This window comes from Patagioenas fasciata, chromosome 29 (genome assembly GCF_037038585.1).
Source record: "Patagioenas fasciata isolate bPatFas1 chromosome 29, bPatFas1.hap1, whole genome shotgun sequence".
Taxonomy (NCBI): Eukaryota; Metazoa; Chordata; class Aves; order Columbiformes; family Columbidae; genus Patagioenas; species Patagioenas fasciata.
The window spans coordinates 5137119-5157443 of record NC_092548.1 but is presented as its reverse complement, the minus strand read 5'-3'; the positions used below and the strand labels follow the sequence as shown (position 1 = coordinate 5157443).

Below are 20325 nucleotides of genomic sequence, written 5' to 3'. Positions count from 1 at the left end.
TGAGACAGTGGGGCAGTGCAGTGCAATGGGGCAGTGCAATGGGGCAGAGCAGTGGGGCAGAGCAATGGGGCAGAGCAATGGGGCAGTGCAGTGCAATGGGGCAGTGCAATGGGGCAGAGCAATGGGGCAGAGCAGTGGGGCAGTGCAGTGCAATGGGGCAGAGCAATGGGGCAGAGCAGTGGGGCAGTGCAGAGCAATGGGGCAGAGCAATGGGGCAGAGCAGTGGGGCAGTGCAGTGCAATGGGGAAGAACAATGGGGCAGAGCAATGGGGCAGAGCAGTGCAGTGGGGCAGAGCAATGGGGCAGAGCAGTGGGGCAGAGCAATGGGGCAGTGCAGTGCAGTGGGGCAGAGCAGTGGGGCAGAGCATGGACATGCAGTGGGGCATTGCAGTGGGGCAGTGCAGTGCAATGAGACAGAGCAATGGGGCAGAGCAATGGGGCAGTGCAGTGGGGCAGTGCAGTGCACTGCAGCCGGGCGGTTCTATGGGGCAGGAATGAAGCCGTGCAGTGGGGCAATGCTATGGGGCAGTGGTGCAGTGGGGCAGTGCAGCGCTATGGGGCACTGCAGTGCAGTGGGGCAGGAATGAAGCCATGCAGTGGGGCAGCAGTGGGGCAGTGCAGGGCTAGGGGGCAGTGGTGCAGCAATGGGGCAGCGCAGTGGGGCAGTGCAGTGCTATGGGACATTGGTGCAGTGGGTCAGCGCTATGGGGCAGTGCAGTGGGTCAGCGCTATGGGTCAGTACAGCGCTATGGGGCAGTGCAGTGGGTCAGCGCTATGGGGCAGTGCAGCGCTATGGGGCAGTGCAGTGGGGCAGCGCTATGGGGCAGTGCAGCGCTATGGGGCAGTGCAGTGGGTCAGCGCTATGGGGCAGTGCAGTGGGTCAGCGCTATGGGGCAGTGCAGCGCTATGGGGCAGTGCAGCGCTATGGGGCAGTGCAGTGGGGCAGCGCTATGGGTCAGTACAGCGCTATGGGGTAGTGCAGTGGGGCAGCGCTATGGGGCAGTGCAGCGCTATGGGGCAGTGGATGCGCACCCCCCCCCCCCCCCCCCCCACCCTTCACCCCCCACCCCCCCCCCCAATCCCCGGACGCCTGGGTCCCTCCTCCCCCACCCTTGGACGATGATGATGCTGATGGGGGGGGGGGAGGGGCCGCACTGCAGCAGGGGGGAGGGGCGGCTCCACGTGACCCCTCCCCCTCCCCCCCCCCAATTTAACCCTCCCCACCCCCCCCCCCCCCGCTGTTTTGCAGCCGCCGGAGCCGAAGCGGCGCGGGAGAAGCGGCCGGAGCGGGTCCGTCTGTCCGGTTCTGTCCGTGCGTCCGTCCCCCCCCTCCCCCCATTGTCCTTCGGCCCTCCGGCATCATCATCCCCTCCCCCCCCCCCTTTAACCCCCATCTCCCCATCCCCCACCCCCCCATTACCCCCCATTACCCCCCATTACCCCCCATAGCCCCCCATTATTCCCCATTACCCCCCATTACCCCCCATTGTCGCCCCATTTCTCCCCCTCCCCCACCCCCCTTTGACCCCCATCCCCCCCCAATTATCCCCCTCCCCCACCCCCTTTAACCCCCATCTCCCCATCCCCCACCCCCCCCATCACCCCCCATCACCCCCCATTACCCCCATAGTCCCCCATTATTCCCCATTACCCCCATTACCCCCCATAGCCCCCCATTACCCCCCATTGTCGCCCCATTTCTCCCCCTCCCCCACCCCCCTTTGACCCCCATCCCCCCCATTATCCCCCTCCCCCACCCCCTTTAACCCCCATCTCCCCATCCCCCACCCCTCCCATCACCCCCCATCACCCCCCATCACCCCCATCACCCCCCATCACCCCCCATTACCCCCCATAGCCCCCCATTATTCCACATTACCCCCATTACCCCCCATCACCCCCCATTATCCCCCATTGTCGCCCCATTTCTCCCCCTCCCCCACCCCCTTTAACCCCCATCTCCCCATCCCCCACCCCCCCATCACCCCCCATCACCCCCCATCACCCCCCATTACCCCCCATAGCCCCCCATTATTCCCCATTACCCCCATTACCCCCTATTACCCCCCATTACCCCCCATCACCCCCCATTACCCCCCATTGTCGCCCCATTTCTCCCCCTCCCCCACCCCCCTTTGACCCCCATCCCCCCCATTATCCCCCTCCCCCACCCCCTTTAACCCCCATCTCCCCATCCCCCACCCCCCATTACCCCCCATTATCCCCCATTACCCCCCATTACCCATTACCCCCCCATTATCCCCCATTACCCCCCATTACCCATTACCCCCCATTATCACCCCATTTCTCCCCCTCCCCCACCCCCTTTAACCCCCATCTCCCCATCCCCCACCCCCCCATTACCCCCCATTATCCCCCATTACCCCCATTACCCCCCATTACCCATTACCCCCCATTATCACCCCATTTTCCCCCTCCCCCACCCCCCTTTGACCCCCATCCCCCCCATTACCCCCTCCCCCACCCCCCATAACCCCCATAACCCCCCATTACCCCCCATTATCGCCCTCCCCCACCCCCCTTTGCCTCCCATTCCCCATCCCCCACCCCTCCCATTACCCCCCATTATCCCCCCTCCCCCATTCTCCCCGCCCCCATCCCCCCCATTATCCCCCCCACCCCTCCCCCCATCACCCCCCATCCCCCCTCCCCCCACTTCCCCATTCCCCCCTCCCCCACCCCCTTTTGCCCCTCCCCCTCCAGCCCCACCCCCTTTGACCCCTCCCCCCACCCCCCATTACCCCCCCATTATCTCCCCGCCCCTCCCCCACCCTGTTTTGCCCCTCCCCCCCCGGCCCCACCCTCGGGTACCACTGGTGATGGGGGGGGGAGGGGCAGGGGGAGCATCCTATGGATCTATAGGGGATGGGGGGGGAATCTCCCTATGGATCTATAGGGGATGGGGGGGGAATCTCCCTATGGATCTATAGGGGATGGGGGGGGAATCTCCCTATGGATCTATAGGGGATGGGGGGGGAATCTCCCTATGGATCTATAGGGGATGGGGGGGGGATCTCCCTATGGATCTATAGGGGATGGGGGGGGGGATCTCCCTATGGATCTATAGGGGATGGGGGGGGAATCTCCCTATGGATCTATAGGGGATGGGGGGGGGGATCTCCCTATGGATCTATAGGGGATGGGGGGGGGATCTCCCTATGGATCTATAGGGGATGGGGGGGGGAATCTCCCTATGGATCTATAGGGGATGGGGGGGGGATCTCCCTATGGATCTATAGGGGATGGGGGGGGAATCTCCCTATGGATCTATAGGGGATGGGGGGGGGATCTCCCTATGGATCTATAGGGGATGGGGGGGGAAATCTCCCTATGGATCTATAGGGGATGGGGGGGGAATCTCCCTATGGATCTATAGGGGATGGGGGGGGGGATCTCCCTATGGATCTATAGGGGATGGGGGGGGGATCTCGCTATGGATCTATAGGGGATGGGGGGGGATCTCCCTATGGATCTATAGGGGATGGGGGGGGGGATCTCCCTATGGATCTATAGGGGATGGGGGGGGATCTCCCTATGGATCTATAGGGGATGGGGGGAATAATCTCCCTATAGATCTATAGGGTCTGGAGTGGATCTATAGGGGATGAAGGGAGGGATCTCCCTATAGATGTATAGGGGATGGGGGGGATCTCCCTATGGATCTATAGGGGATGGAGGGGGAGAATCTCCCTATGGATCTATAGGGGATGGGGGGGGATCTCCCTATAGATGTATAGGGGATGGGGGGGATCTCCCTATGGATCTATAGGGGATGATGGGGAATAATCTCCCTATAGATCTATAGGGATGGGGGGGGAGGAATCTCCCTATAGATCTATAGGGACTGGAGTGGATCTATAGGGGATGAAGAGAGGGATCTCCCTATAGATCTATAGGGATGGAGGGGGGGAATCTCCCTATAGATCTACAGGGGAGGGGTGGGGCACCTCCCTATAGAATAATATGGAATGGAGGGGGGGCCTATAGGGCAGGGCTCTGTGGGGCTGGATCTATAGGTGCTGGGCATCTCCCTATGGATCTATAGGGGACTGGGGGGTCTCCCTATGGGACTGGGCATCCCTATAGGGCAGGGGTCTATAGGTGGGTGTCTGCCTATGGATCTATAGGGTAGGGCTCTATGGGGCTGGGCGCGTAGGAGCTGGGGCTCCCTATAGGGTCAGATCTATAGGGGCTGATGCATCCCTATAGGCCCTAGATCTATAGGGCCTGGTGCTCCCTGTGGGGCTGGACCTATAGGCCCAGATCTATAGAACCTGGGGTTCCCTATGGGACCAGATCTATAGGACTTGATCTACAGGGCCCGGAGCTCCCTATGGGGCAGGGTTCTATAGGCTTGGACCTATGAGACCTGAGTTATCCCTATAGGGCCAGATCTATAGGGGCTGGGGTGCCCTATATGGCCGGGTTCTGTGGGGCCTAATCTATAGGACCTATAGGGCCGGACCTATAGCCTCTGGGGCTCTCTATAGGGCCAGATCATTAGGGGCTGGGATATCCCTATAGGGCCAGATCTATAGGGGTTGGGCCTCCCTATAGGCCTGGGTTCTATAGAGCAGTTCCATAGGTCCTGGGGTCCCTATGGGGCAGGGTTCTATAGGGCAGATCTATAGGTCCCAGGATCCCTATAGGCCTGGGTTCTATAGGGTGGATCTATAGGGGTTGGATTCCCTATCGGCCTGGGTTCTATAGGGCTGGATCTATAGGTCCTGGGGTCCCTATAGGCCTGGGTTGTGTAAAGTGGATCTATAGGGGTTGGGTTCCCTATAGGCCTGGGTTCTATGGGGCAGTTCCATAGGTCCCTGGCTCCCTATGGGGCAGGGTTCTATAGGCCTGGATCTATAGGTCCCAAGGTCCCTATGGGGCAGGGTCCTATAGGGCTGGATCTATAGGTCCCAGGGTTCTATAGGGCTGGATCTATAGGGGTTGGGGCTCCCTATGGGGCAGGGTGCTCTAGAGTGGATCTATAGGTCCCAGTTTCTATAGGGTGGATCTATAGGTCTCCAGGTCCCTATAGGCCTGGGTTCTATAGGGTGGATCTATAGGGGTTGGGTTCCCTATAGGCCTGGGTTCTATAGGGCAGTTCCATAGGTCCCAGGGTCCCTATGGGGCAGGGTCCTATAGGGCTGGATCTATAGGTCCCAGGGTTCTATAGGGCAGATCTATAGGTCTTAGGGTCCCTGTAGGCCTGGGTTCTATAGGGCAGTTCCATAGGTCCCGGGGTCCCTATGGGGCAGGGTTCTATAGGACTGGATCTATAGGTTCCAGGGTTCTATAGGACAGATCTATAGGTCCTGGGGTCCCTATTGGGGCAGGGTCCTATAGGGCTGGATCTATAGGTCCCAGATTTCTATAGGACTGGATCTATAGTGGTTGGGGCTCCCTATGGGGCAGGGTTCTCTAGGGTGTATCTATAGGTCCCAGGTTTCTATAGGGTGGATCTATAGGGGTTGGGTTCCCTATAGGCCTGGGTTCTATAGGGCAGATCTATAGGTCCTAGGGTCCCTATAGACCTGGGTTCTATAGGGCAGTTCCATAGGTCCCGGGGTCCCTATGGGGCAGGGTTCTATAGGACTGGATCTATAGGTCCCAGGGTTCTATAGGGCAGATCTATAGGTCCTAGGGTCCCTATAGACCTGGGTTCTATAGGGCAGTTCCATAGGTCCCGGGGTCCCTATGGGGCAGGGTCCTATAGGGCTGGATCTATAGGTCCCAGGGTTCTATAGGACAGATCTATAGGTCCTGGGGTCCCTATGGGGCAGGGTCCTATAGGGCTGGATCTATAGGTCCCAGGTTTCTATAGGGCTGGATCTATAGGGATTGGGGCTCCCTATGGGGCAGGGTTCTCTAGGGTGTATCTATAGGTCCCAGGTTTCTATAGGGTGGATCTATAGGGGTTGGGTTCCCTATAGGCCTGGGTTCTATAGGGCAGTTCCATAGGTCCTAGGGTCCCTATAGACCTGGGTTCTATAGAGCAGTTCCATAGGTCCCGGGGTCCCTATGGGGCAGGGTTCTATAGGACTGGATCTATAGGTCCCAGGGTTCTATAGGACAGATCTATAGGTCCTGGGGTCCCTATGGGGCAGGGTTCTATAGGACTGGATCTATAGGTCCCAGGGTTCTATAGGACAAATCTATAGGTCCTGGGGTCCCTATTGGGGCAGGGTCCTATAGGGCTGGATCTATAGGTCCCAGGTTTCTATAGGGCTGGATCTATAGGGGTTGGGGCTCCCTATGGGGCAGGGTTCTGTAGAGTAGATCTATAGGTCCCAGGGTTCCCTATAGGGCAGATCTATAGGTCCCGGGGTCCCGATGCCCCCTCCCCCCCGTCCCCTCCCCCCATTTCCGCTGGGCGCTATTTTGGGAGCCACCACCTGCCCCTCCCCCACAGCTGCGGGGGGACCCTGCGGGGGGAGGGGCCCTATGGGGGGACCTATGGGGGGACCTATGGGGGGACCTATGGGGGGCACTGGGGGGGCACTGGTGGCACTGGGAGGGGGCACTGGTGGCACTGGGGGCAGAACTGGGGGGGCACTGGGAGCACTGGGAGGGCACTGGGAGCACTGGGGGGGCACTGGGAGCACTGGGAGGGCACTGGGAGCACTGGGGGGGCACTGGGAGCACTGGGAGGGCACTGGTGGCACTGGGAGGGCACTGGGAGTACTGGGAGGGCACTGGGAGCACTGGGGGGGCACTGGGAGCACTGGGAGGGCACTGGTGGCACTGGGAGGGCACTGGGAGCACTGGGAGGGCACTGGGAGCACTGGGGGGGCACTGGGAGCACTGGGGGGGCACTGGTGGCACTGGGGGGGCACTGGGAGGGAGCACTGGGGGCAGAACTGGGGGGGCACTGGGTGCACTGGGAGGGCACTGGGAGCACTGGGGGGGCACTGGTGGCACTGGGAGGTGGCACTGGGAGCACTGGGGGCAGAACTGGGCGGGCACTGGGAGGGAACTGGGGGGCACTGGGGACACTGGGGGGGCACTGGGGGGGAACTGGGGGACACTGGTGATACTGGGAGGGGACTGGGAGTACTGGGGGGAACTGGTGATACTGGGAGCACTTGGGGGGGACACTGGGAGCACTGGTGGCACTGGGAGGGGGCACTGGGAGCACTGGGAGGGCACTGGGAACACTGGGGGGGGACACTGCGGGGGCACTGGTGGCACTGGGAGGGGGCACTGGTGGAACTGGGGGGCACTGGGAGGGCACTGGGGGGACACTGGTGTCACTGGGAGGGGGCACTGGGAGCACTGGGGGCAGAACTGGGGGGACACTGGGGGGAACTGGGGATACTGGGAGGGGGCACTGGTGGCACTGGGGGACACCGGTGGCACTGGGGGGACACTGGGAGCACTGGTGGCACTGGGAGGGCACTGGGGGGGACACTGGGGGGACACTGGTGGCACTGGGAGGGAGCACTGGTAGGCACTGGGGGACACTGGTGGCACTGGGAGGGCACTGGTGATACTGGGAGGGGGCACTGGTGGAACTGGGGGACACCGGTGGCACTGGTGGCACTGGGAGGGCACTGGTGATACTGGGAGGGAGCACTGAGAGCACTGGGGGGAACTGGGGGGACACTGGGGGGAACTGGTGATACTGGGAGGGGGCACTGGGAGGGGACTGGGGGGACACTGGGAGCACTGGGAGGGCACTGGGAGAGCTGGGGGACACTGGGAGGGGACTGGGGGGAACTGGGGATACTGGGAGCTACTGGGAAGGCACTGGTGATACTGGGAGGGGGCACTGGGAGCACTGGGGGGGACACTGGGGGACACTGGTGGTACTGGGAGCACTGGGAGGGCACTGGTGGCACTGGGGGGGCACTGGTGATACTGGGAGCACTGGGGGGGACACTGGGAGCACTGGTGATACTGGGAGGGCACTGGTGATACTGGGAGGGAGCACTGGTGGGACTGGGAGAGACTGGGGGCTACTGGGGGGCACACTGGTGGCACTGGGAGGAGGAACTGGGAGCACTGGGGGCACTGGTGATACTGGGAGGGGACTGGGGGGAACTGGGGACACTGGGGGGCACTGGTGGTACTGGGGGGAACTGGGAGGGGAATGGGGGGAACTGGTGATACTGGGAGGGGGCACTGGTGGAACTGGGGGAGACACTGGGAGCACTGGGGACACGGGGGGTGGCACTGGGAGGGGACTGGAGGGAACTGGGGGCTACTGGGAGGGGACACTGGTGGCACTGGGAGGAGGTACTGGTGGTACTGGGGGAAACTGGGAGCACTGGGGGGAACGGGGAGGGGACTGGGGGCACTGGTGGTACTGGGGGCAACTGGAAGGGCACTGGGGGGCACTGGTGATACTGGGAGGAGGTACTGGTGGTACTGGGGGGAACTGGGAGGAACTGGGAGGGAACTGGGCAGCACTGGTGGTGCTGGGAGGAGGAACTGGGAGGACTGGGGGCTACTGGGAGGGCACTGGTGATACTGGGAGGGGACTGGGAGCACTGGGGGAACTGGGGGGGCACTGGGAGCACGGGGGGGGCACTGGTGATACTGGGGGGCACTGGTGATACTGGGGGGCACTGGGGGGACTGGGAGGGCACTGGGAGCACTGGGGGGGCACTGGGAGCACTGGGGGGGCACTGGTGATACTGGGTGGCACTGGTGGGAACTGGGAGGGCACTGGGAGCACTGGGGGGCACTGGTGATACTGGGGGGCACTGGTGGGACTGGGAGGGCACTGGGAGCACTGGGGGGCACTGGTGATACTGGGAGCACTGGGGGGAACTGGGAGGGCACTGGGAGCACTGGGGGGCACTGGTGGGACTGGGGGAGCCCCCGGCCCCACAGATCCCCCCCAGCCCCATAGTTCTCCCCTAACCCCATGGGTCCCATTACATTGGGGTCCCTCCCAGCCCCATAGATGCCCCCCAGCCCCACATGTCCCATTTCATCAAGGTCACCCCAGCCCCATAGATTCCCCCCAGCCCCATAGATCCCATTGCATTGAGGTCTCCCCAGCCCCATAGATTCCCCCCAGCCCCATAGATCCCATTGCATTGAGGTCCCCCCCAGCCCCATAGACCCCATTGTATCAAAGTGCCCCCCAGCCCCATAGATCCCACTGCATTGAGTTCCCCCCCAGCCCCATAGACCCCATTGCGCTGAGGTCTCCCCAGCCCCATAGATTCCCCCCAGCCCCATAGACCCCATTGCATCAAAGTGCCCCCCAGCCCCATAGACCCCCACACCCCCCCAGCCCCATAGACCCCCCCAGCCCCATAGACCCCATTGCACCAAAGTGCCCCCCATCCCCATAGACCCCCACACCCCTCCAACCCCTACAACCCCATAGACCCCCCCAGCCCCATAGACCCCCCCATCCCCATAGACCCCACACACCCCCCAGCCCCATAGACCCCCACATCGTCCCAGCCCCTCCAGCCCCATAGACCCCATTGCATCAAAGTGCCCCCCAGCCCCATAGACCCCCCACACCCCCCGTCCCCATAGACCCCCACACCCCTCCAACCCCTACAACCCCATAGACCCCCCCAGCCCCATAGACCCCCCCATCCCCATAGACCCCACACATCCCCCATCCCCATAGACCCCCACACCCCCCCAGCCCCTCCAGCCCCATAGACCCCATTGCACCAAAGTGCCCCCCAGCCCCATAGACCCCCCACACCCCCCCAACCCCTCCAACCCCATAGACCCCCCCAGCCCCATAGACCCCCCACACCCCCCAGCCCCATAGACCCCTCCAGCCCCATAGACCCCATTGCACCAAAGTGCCCCCCATCCCCATAGACCCCCCCACCCCCCCAACCCCTACAACCCCATAGACCCCATTGCATCAAAGTGCCCCCCATCCCCATAGACCCCCACACCCCCCAGCCCCATAGACCCCCACACCCCTCCAACCCCTACAACCCCATAGACCCCCCCAGCCCCATAGACCCCCCCATCCCCATAGACCCCACACATCCCCCATCCCCATAGACCCCCACACCCCCCCAGCCCCTCCAGCCCCATAGACCCCATTGCATCAAAGTGCCCCCCATCCCCATAGACCCCCACACCCCCCAGCCCCATAGACCCCCACACCCCCCCAACCCCTACAACCCCATAGACCCCCCCAGCCCCATAGACCCCCCCATCCCCATAGACCCCACACACCCCCCAGCCCCATAGACCCCCACATCGTCCCAGCCCCTCCAGCCCCATAGACCCCATTGCATCAAAGTGCCCCCCAGCCCCATAGTTGCCCCCCAGCCCCATAGACCCCATTGCACTAAAGTGCCCCCAGCCCCATAGACCCCATTGCACCAAAGTGCCCCCCATCCCCATAGACCCCCACACCCCCCCAACCCCTACAACGCCATAGACCCCCCTAGCCCCATAGACCAACCCCCATCCCCATAGACCCCACACATCCCCCAGCCCCATAGACCGCCCACACCCCCCAGCCCCATAGACCCCTACAGCCCCATAGACCCCATTGCACCAAAGTGCCCCCCATCCCCATAGACCCCCACACCCCCCCAACCCCTCCAACCCCATAGACCCCCCCAGCCCCATAGACCAACCCCCATCCCCATAAACCCCACATCCCCCCACACCCCCTCTTTCTCTCCCCACAGCCCCCCTCACCATGGCCGCCCGGACGCCCCCAGCGCTCCCAGTGCTCCCAGTGCTCCCAGTGCTCCCAGTGCTCCCAGTGCTCCTCCTCCTCCTCCCCTCCCCCACCACCACCACCACCACCACCGACCTCTTGGTCCCCACCACCGGCGGCACCGTCCGGGGGACGTTGGTCCCCGCCGGTCCCCAAAACGTCGCCGCCTTCTTGGGGATCCCCTACGCCGAACCCCCCGTGGGTCGCTTCCGTTTCCGACCCCCGCGTCCCTCCCGCGGTTGGCGGGGGGTGTTGGACGCCACCTCCCACCCCCACGCTTGTTACCAAGCCATCGATACCATGTTCCCCGGATTCGGGGGGTCTGAGATGTGGAACCCCAACCGGGAGATGAGCGAGGATTGCTTATATCTCAACGTATGGATCCCCGTCCCCCGCCCCGCGTCGCGCGTCCCCGTCTTGGTTTGGATCTACGGCGGCGGCTTCTATAGCGGCGCAGCCTCCTTGGACGTCTACGACGGGCGGTATTTGGTGGCCACCGAAGGATTGGTGGTGGTCTCCATGAACTATCGAGTCGGGGCTTTGGGCTTCTTGGCGTTACCGGGTCACCCCGAGGCGCCCGGTAACGTGGGGTTGTTGGACCAACGCTTGGCTTTGCGATGGGTGCAAAGCAACATCGCGGCGTTCGGCGGCGACCCCGGCGCCGTCACCTTGTTCGGGGAGAGCGCCGGAGCGGCCTCGGTGGGGTTGCATTTGTTGTCGCCGGAGAGCCGGCCGCTTTTTAAGAGGGTGGTGATGCAGAGCGGGTCGCCCAATGGGCCGTGGGTCACCGTAGGGGCTGGGGAGGGGAGGAGGAGGGCGGCGGCGTTGGGGAGGTTGGTGGGGTGTGGGGGTGGGGAGGGGTATGGGGCGGGGGGGTATGGGGCGGAGAGGTATGGGGCGGAGAGGTATGGTGGTGAACACTATGGTGGTGAGAGATATGGTGGTGAGAGATATGGTGGTGAACACTATGGTGGTGAGAGATATGGTGGTGAGAGATCTGGTGGTGAGAGATATGGTGGTGAGAGATATGGTGGTGATAGACATGGTGGTGAGAGATCTGGGGGTGATGCACACAATAGTGAGAGATCTGGTGGTGGGAGATCTGGTGGTGAGAGATCTGGTGGTGAGAGATCTGGGGGTGATGCACACAATAGTGAGAGATCTGGTGGTGGGAGATCTGGTGGTGAGAGATATGGTGGTGAACAATATGGTGGTGAGAGATCTGGTGGTGATGGACATGGTGGGGAAAGATCTGGTGGTGAAAGATCTGGGGGTGATGGGTCTGGGGGTGAAAGATCTGGGGGTGATGGGTCTGGGGGTGAGAGATCTGGGGGTGAAAGATCTGGGGGTGAAAGATCTGGGGGTGAGAGATCTGGGGGTGAAAGATCTGGGGGTGAAAGATCTGGGGGTGAAAGATCTGGGGGTGAGAGATCTGGGGGTGATAGATCTGGTGGTGATAGACATGGTGGTGAGAGATATGGTGGTGATGCACACAATGGTGATAGATCTGGTGGTGATAGACCTGGTGGTGAGAGATCTGGTGGTGATAGACATGGTGGTGAGAGATATGGTGGTGAGCACTACGGTGGTGAGAGATATGGTGGTGAGCACTACGGTGGTGACCGATACGGTGGTGACCGATACGGTGGTGACCGATACGGCGGTGAACGATACGGTGGTGACCACTACAGCCCCACCATCAACGAGACGGAGCTGCTGCGCTGCCTCCGCGCCAAATCCCCGCTGGAGCTGGTGGAACAAGAAGCGGCCGTTCTACCCCAACAAGGCGTCTTCCGCTTCGCCTTCGTCCCCGTGGTGGACGGCGACTTCCTGACCGACACCCCCGAGGTCCTGTTGGCCGCCGGGGGTCACCCGGACGCCGAGGTCCTCCTAGGGGCGGTCCAAGACGAAGGGACCTACTTCTTGGTGTACGGCGTGCCGGGTTTCGGGAAGGACAACGAGAGCTTGATCAGCCGCGAGGAGTTTTTGGGTGGGGTGAAGCTGGGGGTACCCCAAGCCACCGAATTGGCGGCGGAAGCCGTGGTGTTGCAATACACGGATTGGTCGGACCAGGACAACCCGGTGAAGAACAGGGAGGCGCTGGACGACATCGTGGGCGATCACAACGTGGTGTGCCCGCTGATGCAGTTCGCGCGGCGCTGGGCGGAGCGCGGCGGGACGGTGTTCGCCTACCTGTTCGAACACCGGGCGTCCAACCTGTTGTGGCCGCCGTGGATGGGGGTGCCGCACGGTTACGAGATCGAGTTCGTCTTCGGGAGGCCGCTCAACCCCGCTTTGAATTACACCGGGGAGGAGGAGGAGCTGAGCAGGAGGATCATGAGATACTGGGGGAACTTTGCGCGCCGTGGGTAGGTTGGGGGGTGGGGGGTGGGGGGTGGGGGGTGGGGGTGGGGAGGAGGGTCCGTGGGTGGTTGAAGGGGTGGGTGATGGGTGGATGAATGAGAAGGTGGATGGTTGGATGGGGTTGGGTGTGATGGGACCTGGTGGGACGTGGTTGGACGTGGTTGGACGTGGTTGGGTGTGGTTGGACATGGTTGGCCATGGTTGGACGTGGTTGGACATGGTTGGATGTGGTTGGATATGATTGGACATGGTTGGACGTGGTTGGACGTGGTTGGCCGTGGTTGGATGTGGTTGGATATGATTGGATGTGGTTGGATATGATTGGATGTGGTTGGATATGATTGGATGTGGTTGGACGTGGTTGGACGTGGTTGGATGTGGTTGGATATGATTGGACATGGTTGGACGTGGTTGGACGTGGTTGGACGTGGTTGGCCGTGGTTGGATGTGGTTGGATATGATTGGATGTGGTTGGATATGATTGGATGTGGTTGGCCATGGTTGGATGTGGTTGGATATGATTGGACGTGGTTGGCCATGGTTGGATATGGTTGGATATGATTGGACGTGGTTGGCCGTGGTTGGATGTGGTTGGACATGGTTGGACGTGGTTGGCCATGGTTGGATGTGGTTGGATATGATTGGACGTGGTTGGACGTGGTTGGACGTGGTTGGACATGGTTGGATGTGGTTGGATATGATTGGACGTGGTTGGCCATGGTTGGACATGGTTGGATGTGGTTGGCCATGGTTGGATGTGGTTGGATATGATTGGACGTGGTTGGACGTGGTTGGCCGTGGTTGGATGTGGTTGGATGTGGTTGGATATGATTGGACGTGGTTGGCCATGGTTGGACATGGTTGGATGTGGTTGGACATGGTTGGATGTGGTTGGATATGATTGGACGTGGTTGGCCATGGTTGGACGTGGTTGGCCATGGTTGGATGTGGTTGGATATGATTGGACGTGGTTGGACGTGGTTGGACGTGGTTGGCCGTGGTTGGATGTGGTTGGATATGATTGGATGTGGTTGGATATGATTGGATGTGGTTGGATATGATTGGATGTGGTTGGACGTGGTTGGGCGTGGTTGGATGTGGTTGGATGTGGTTGGATATGATTGGACGTGGTTGGCCATGGTTGGACGTGGTTGGCCATGGTTGGATGTGGTTGGATATGATTGGATGTGGTTGGACGTGGTTGGATGTGGTTGGATGTGGTTGGATATGATTGGACGTGGCTGGACGTGGTTGTACATGGTTGGCTATGGTTGTACGTGGTTGTACATGATAGGACATGGTTGGCTATGGTTGTACATGGTTGTACGTGGTTGTATGTGGTTGTACGTGGTTGTACGTGGTTGTATGTGGTTGTACATGGTTGTACGTGGTTGTACATGATAGGACATGGTTGGCTATGGTTGTACATGGTTGTACGTGGTTGTACGTGGTTGTATGTGGTTGTACGTGGTTGTATGTGGTTGTATGTGGTTGTACGTGGTTGTATGTGGTTGTACATGGTTGTACGTGGTTGTACATGATAGGACATGGTTGGCTATGGTTGTACATGGTTGTACGTGGTTGTACATGGTTGTATGTGGTTGTACCTGATAGGACATGGTTGGCTATGGTTGTACGTGGTTGTTCATGGTTGTACGCGGTTGTACATGGTAGGACATGGTTGGCTATGATTGTACGTGGTTGTATGTGCTTGTACATGGTTGTACGTGGTTGGCTATGGTTGTACGTGGTTGTACGTGGTTGTACATGATAGGACATGATTGTACATGGTTGGCTATGGTTGTACGGTGTTGTACGTGGTTGTATGTGGTTGTACGTGCTAGGACATGGTTGGCTATGGTTGTACATGGTTATACATGGTTGTATGTGGTTGTACATGGTAGGACATGGTTGGCTATGATTGTACGTGGTTGTATGTGCTTGTACATGGTTGTACGTGGTTGGCTATGGTTGTACGTGGTTGTACGTGGTTGTATGTGGCTGTACATGATAGGACATGGTTGTACATGGTTGGCTATGGTTGTACGGTGTTGTACGTGGTTGTACGTGGTTGTACGTGGTTGTACATGATCGGACATGGTTGGCTATGATTGTACGTGGTTGTATGTGCTTGTACATGGTTGTACACGGTTGTACATGATAGGACATGGTTGTACATGGTTGTACATGGTTGTACGTGGTTGGCTATGGTTGTACGTGGTTGGCTATGGTTGTACGTGGTTGTATGTGGTTGTACATGGTTGTACGTGGTTGGCTATGGTTGTACGTGGTTGGCTGTGGTTGTACGTGGTTGTACATGATCGGACATGGTTGGCTATGGTTGTACGTGGTTGTACGTGGTTGTACATGGTAGGACATGGTTGGCTATGGTTGTACGTGGTTGTTCATGGTTGGCTATGGTTGTACGTGGTTGTACATGGTTGGCTATGGTTGTACGTGGTTGTATGTGCTTGTACATGGTTGTACGTGGTTGTACATGATAGGACATGGTTGTACATGGTTGTACGTGGTTGTACGTGGTTGTACATGGTTGTACGTGGTTGGCTATGGTTGTACGTGGTTGTTCATGGTAGGACATGGTTGTTCATGGTAGGACATGGTTGTTCATGGTTGGCTATGGTTGTACGTGGTTGAACGAGGTTGTATGTGGTTGTACGTGGTTGTACATGGTTGGCTATGGTTGTACGTGGTTGTATGTGCTTGTACATGGTTGTACGTGGTTGTACATGATAGGACATGGTTGTACATGGTTGTATGTGGTTGGCTATGGTTGTACGTGGTTGTACATGGTTGTACGTGGTTGGCTATGGTTGTACGTGGTTGTACGTGGTTGTTCATGGTTGGCTATGGTTGTACAGTGTTGTATGGTGTTGTACGGTGTTGTACGGTGTTGTACGTGGTTGTACGGTGTTGTACGTGGTTGGCTATGGTTGTACGGTGTTGTACGGTGTTGTACGTGGTTGTACGTGGTTGTATGGTGTTGTACGGTGTTGTACGGTGTTGTACGGTGTTGTACGTGGTTGTACATGGTTGTATGTGGTTGTTCATGGTTGGCTATGGTTGTACGGTGTTGTACGTGGTTGTACATGGTTGGCTATGGTTGTACGGTGTTGTACGGTGTTGTACGTGGTTGTACGTGGTTGTTCATGGTTGGCTATGGTTGTACGTGGTTGTACGGTGTTGTACATGATTGTACGGTGTTGTACGGTGTTGTATGTGGTTGTACGTGGTTGTATGGTGTTGTACGTGGTTGTACGTGGTTGTACATGGTTGGCTATGGTTGTACGGTGTTGTACGTGGTTGTACGGTGTTGTACGGTGTAGTACGTGGTTGTTCATGGTTGGCTATGGTTGTACGTGGTTGTACGTGGTTGTACGGTGTTGTACGGTGTTGTACGGTGTTGTATGTGGTTGTACATGGTTGTACGGTGTTGTACGGTGTTGTACATGATTGTACGGCGTTGTACGGTGTTGTACATGGTTGTACATGGTTGGCTATGGTTGTACGGTGTTGTACGGTGTTGTACGGTGTTGTACGGTGTTGTATGTGGTTGTACATGGTTGTACGGTGTTGTACGGTGTTGTACGGTGTTGTACGGTGTTGTACGGTGTTGTACGGTGTTGTACGGTGTTGCACACGTCCCGACGCCCCCGGGGTGCCCCCGCAGGGACCCCAACGAGCCGTGGGAGCGGGAGCGGCGGTGGCCGCCGTACACGGCCCTGGGCCAGCGCTACGCCCGCCTCAACGCCCGCCCCCTGGCGGTGGCGCAGGGGCTGCGCGCCCAGGCCTGCGCCTTCTGGACCCGATTCCTGCCCAAGCTGCTCAACGCCACCGGTGAGGGGACAGCGGGGACACGGCGGGGACAATGGGGACGTGGGGGGGACGTGGGGGGGACGTGGGGACGTGGGGGTGTGGGGACAGGGGGATATGGGGACAGGGGGATATGGGGACAGGGGGATATGGGGACAGGGGGACAGGGGGATATGGGGACAGGGGGACATGGGGACAGGGGGATATGGGGACAGGGGGATATGGGGACATGGGGACAGGGGACATGGGGACAGGGGGACATGGGGACAGGGGGATATGGGGACAGGGGGATATGGGGACATGGGGACAGGGGGCATGGGGACGGGGGGATATGGGGACATGGGGATATGGGGACAGGGGGCATGGGGACATGGGGATATGGGGAGGTGGCACCAGGGGTTGTGGGGACATGGAGAACATGGGGACGTGACAGGGGGGACAGGGGGACATGGGGACATAGGGACAGGGGGATATGGGGACAGAGGGACATGGGGACATGAGGATATGGGGAGGTGGCACCAGGGGTGTGGGGATATGGGGATGTGGCAATGGGGACAGGGGGATATGGGGACAGGGGGACGTGGGGACATGGGGAGGTGACACTGGGGATGTGGGGACATGGAGAATATGGGGACACGGGGAGGTGGCAATGGGGACACAGGGACAGGGGGAGGTGGCACCAGGGGTTGTGGGGACATGGAGAACATGGGGACATGATAGGGGGGACAGGGGGACATGGGGACAGAGGGACATGGGGATATGGGGACATGGGGATTATGGGGACATGGGGAGGTGGCACCAGGGTTGTGGGGACATAGGGATGTGGGATCAGGGGGTGTTGGGACATGGGGAGGTGGCACAGGGGGACATGGGGACAGGGGGACATGGGGAGGTGGGGATATGGGGACATGGGGACATGATAGTGGGGATGTGGGGGACACAGGGATGTGGCACCAGGGCCATGGGGACATGGGGAGGTGGCAATGGGGACATGGGGACATGGGGACATGGGGATATGGGGACATGGGGAGGTGGGGACAGGGGGTGTTGGGACATGGGGAGGTGGCACTGGGGGACATGGGGACCGGGGGATGTGGGGACAGGGGGATGTGGGGACATGGGGACAGGGGAGGTGGCACCAGAGGTGTGGGGACATGGGGAGGTGGCAATGGGGAGGTGGGGGACAGGGGGACAGGGGGACATGGGGACAGGGGGACATGGGAGGTGACACTGAGAAGGTTCCGGGGGGGTTTTTGGGGTCCCCGATGCCATTTTTGGGGTCCCCGATGCCATTTTTTGGGGTCCCCGATGCCATTTTGGGGTCCCCAGGCCCGGCCGAGGACGCCGAGCGGCTGTGGCGCCGCGAGTTCCACCGCTGGAGCTCGTACATGATGCGCTGGAAGAGCCAGTTCGACCTCTACAGCCGCCAGGAGCCCTGTCAACCGCTGTGACACCCCCAAAACACCCAAAAACACCCCCAGACACCCCGAAATACCCAAAAAACACCCCAAAATACCCCCAAAATACCCCAAAAGTGCCCCAAAACCACCCAAATTCACCCTGGGACTCTCCAAAGTGAGACAGTTGGCAGGAGCCTTGTCAGCCCGAAATACCCCAAAACCACCCCAAAACCACCCCAAAACCACCTGAAACACGCCAAGAACACCCCGAAACACCCTGAAATACCCCAAAAACACCCCAAAATACCCCCAAAATACCCCAAAAGTGCCCCAAAACCACCCAAATTCACCCTGGGACTCTCCAAAGTGAGACAGTCGGCAGGAGCCTTGTCAGCCCGAAACACCCCAAAACCACCCCAAAACCACCCCAAAACCACCAAAAAACCACCTGAAACACGCCAAGAACACCCCGAAACACCCTGAAATACCCCAAAATACCCCCAAAACACCCCAGAACCACCCCAAAATACCCCAAAAGTGCCCCAAAACCACCCAAATTCACCCTGGGACTCCCCAAAGTGAGACAGTCGGCAGGAGCCTTGTCAGCCCGAAACACCCCAAAACCACCCCAAAACCACCCCAAAACCACCAAAAAAACACCTGAAACACGCCAAGAACACCCCAAAACACCCCGAAACACCCCGAAATACCCCAAAACCACCCCAAAATACCCCAAGAGTGCCCCAAAACCACCCAAATTCACCCTGGGACTCTCCAAAGTGAGACAGTCGGTAGGAGCCTTGTCAGCCCGAAATACCCCAAAACCACCCCAAAACCACCCCAAAACCACCCCAAAACCACCTGAAACACGCCAAGAACACCCCAAAACACGCCGATATACCCCAAAAATACCCCAAAATACCCCCAAAACACCCCAAAACCACCCCAAAAGTGCCCCAAAACCACCCAAATTCACCCTGGGACTCCCCAAAGTGAGACAGTCGGCAGGAGCCTTGTCAGCCCGAAACACCCCAAACCAGCCTTAAATGCCCCCAAAACAGCCCAAAACACCCGAAAACACCCCAAAATGCCCCAAAATACCCCCAAAACACCCCAAAATACCCCAAAAATGCCCCCAAAACACCCAAAACGCCCCCAAATTCACCCTGGGACACCCCAAAGTGAGACAGTCGGCAGGAGCCTTGTCAGCCCGAAACACCCCAAAACCAGCCTGAAATGCCCCAAAACAGCCCAAAATTCACCCCCAAAACACCCCCAAAAATCCCAGTTTGGAGCTGTACAGTCGGCAGGAGCCAGAACACCCCAAAAAACACCCCCAAAATACCCCAAAATACCCCAAAACCACCCCAAAACCACCCCCAAACCACCCCAAAATTCACCCCCAAAACCACCCCAATCACCCCAAAATTCACCCCCAAAACCACCCCAAATCACCCCAAAATTCACCCCCCAAACACCCCCCAAACACCCCAAAATTCACCCCCAAAACCACCCCAAATCACCCCAAAATCCACCCCCAAAACCACCCCAATCACCCCAAAATCCACCCCCAAAACCACCCCAATCACCCCAAAATCCACCCCCAAAACCACCCCAAATCACCCCAAAATTCACCCCCCAAACACCCCCCAAACACCCCAAAATTCACCCCCAAAACCACCCCAATCACCCCAAAATTCACCCCCAAAACCACCCCAATCACCCCAAAATCCACCCCCAAAACCACCCCAAATCACCCCAAAATTCACCCCCCAAACACCCCCCAAACACCCCAAAATTCACCCCCAAAACCACCCCAATCACCCCAAAATCCACCCCCAAAACCACCCCAATCACCCCAAAATTCACCCTTAAAACACCCCCCAAACCACCCCAAAATTCACCCCCAAAACCACCCCAATCACCCCAAAATTCACCCCCAGAACCACCCCAATCACCCCAAAACCACCCCCAAACCACCCCAATCACCCCAAAATCCACCCCCAAAACCACCCCCAAACCACCCCAAAATCCACCCCCAAAACC

The 20325-nt window shown here is 59.4% G+C and overlaps 1 protein-coding gene across 1 annotated transcript; it reads left to right on the top strand.

Annotated features, from left to right (window-relative positions):
- Positions 1-1233: 1233 nt before the first annotated feature.
- ACHE (acetylcholinesterase (Yt blood group)) lies at positions 1234-19173 on the top strand. Its single transcript, XM_071800139.1, has 5 exons — positions 1234-1290; positions 10653-11559; positions 12376-13053; positions 16737-16903; positions 18209-19173. Exons 2-5 carry the CDS (start codon positions 10664-10666, stop codon positions 18328-18330), a joined length of 1863 nt encoding a protein of 620 aa, XP_071656240.1. The 5' UTR covers positions 1234-1290; positions 10653-10663; the 3' UTR covers positions 18331-19173.
- Positions 19174-20325: the final 1152 nt, after the last annotated feature.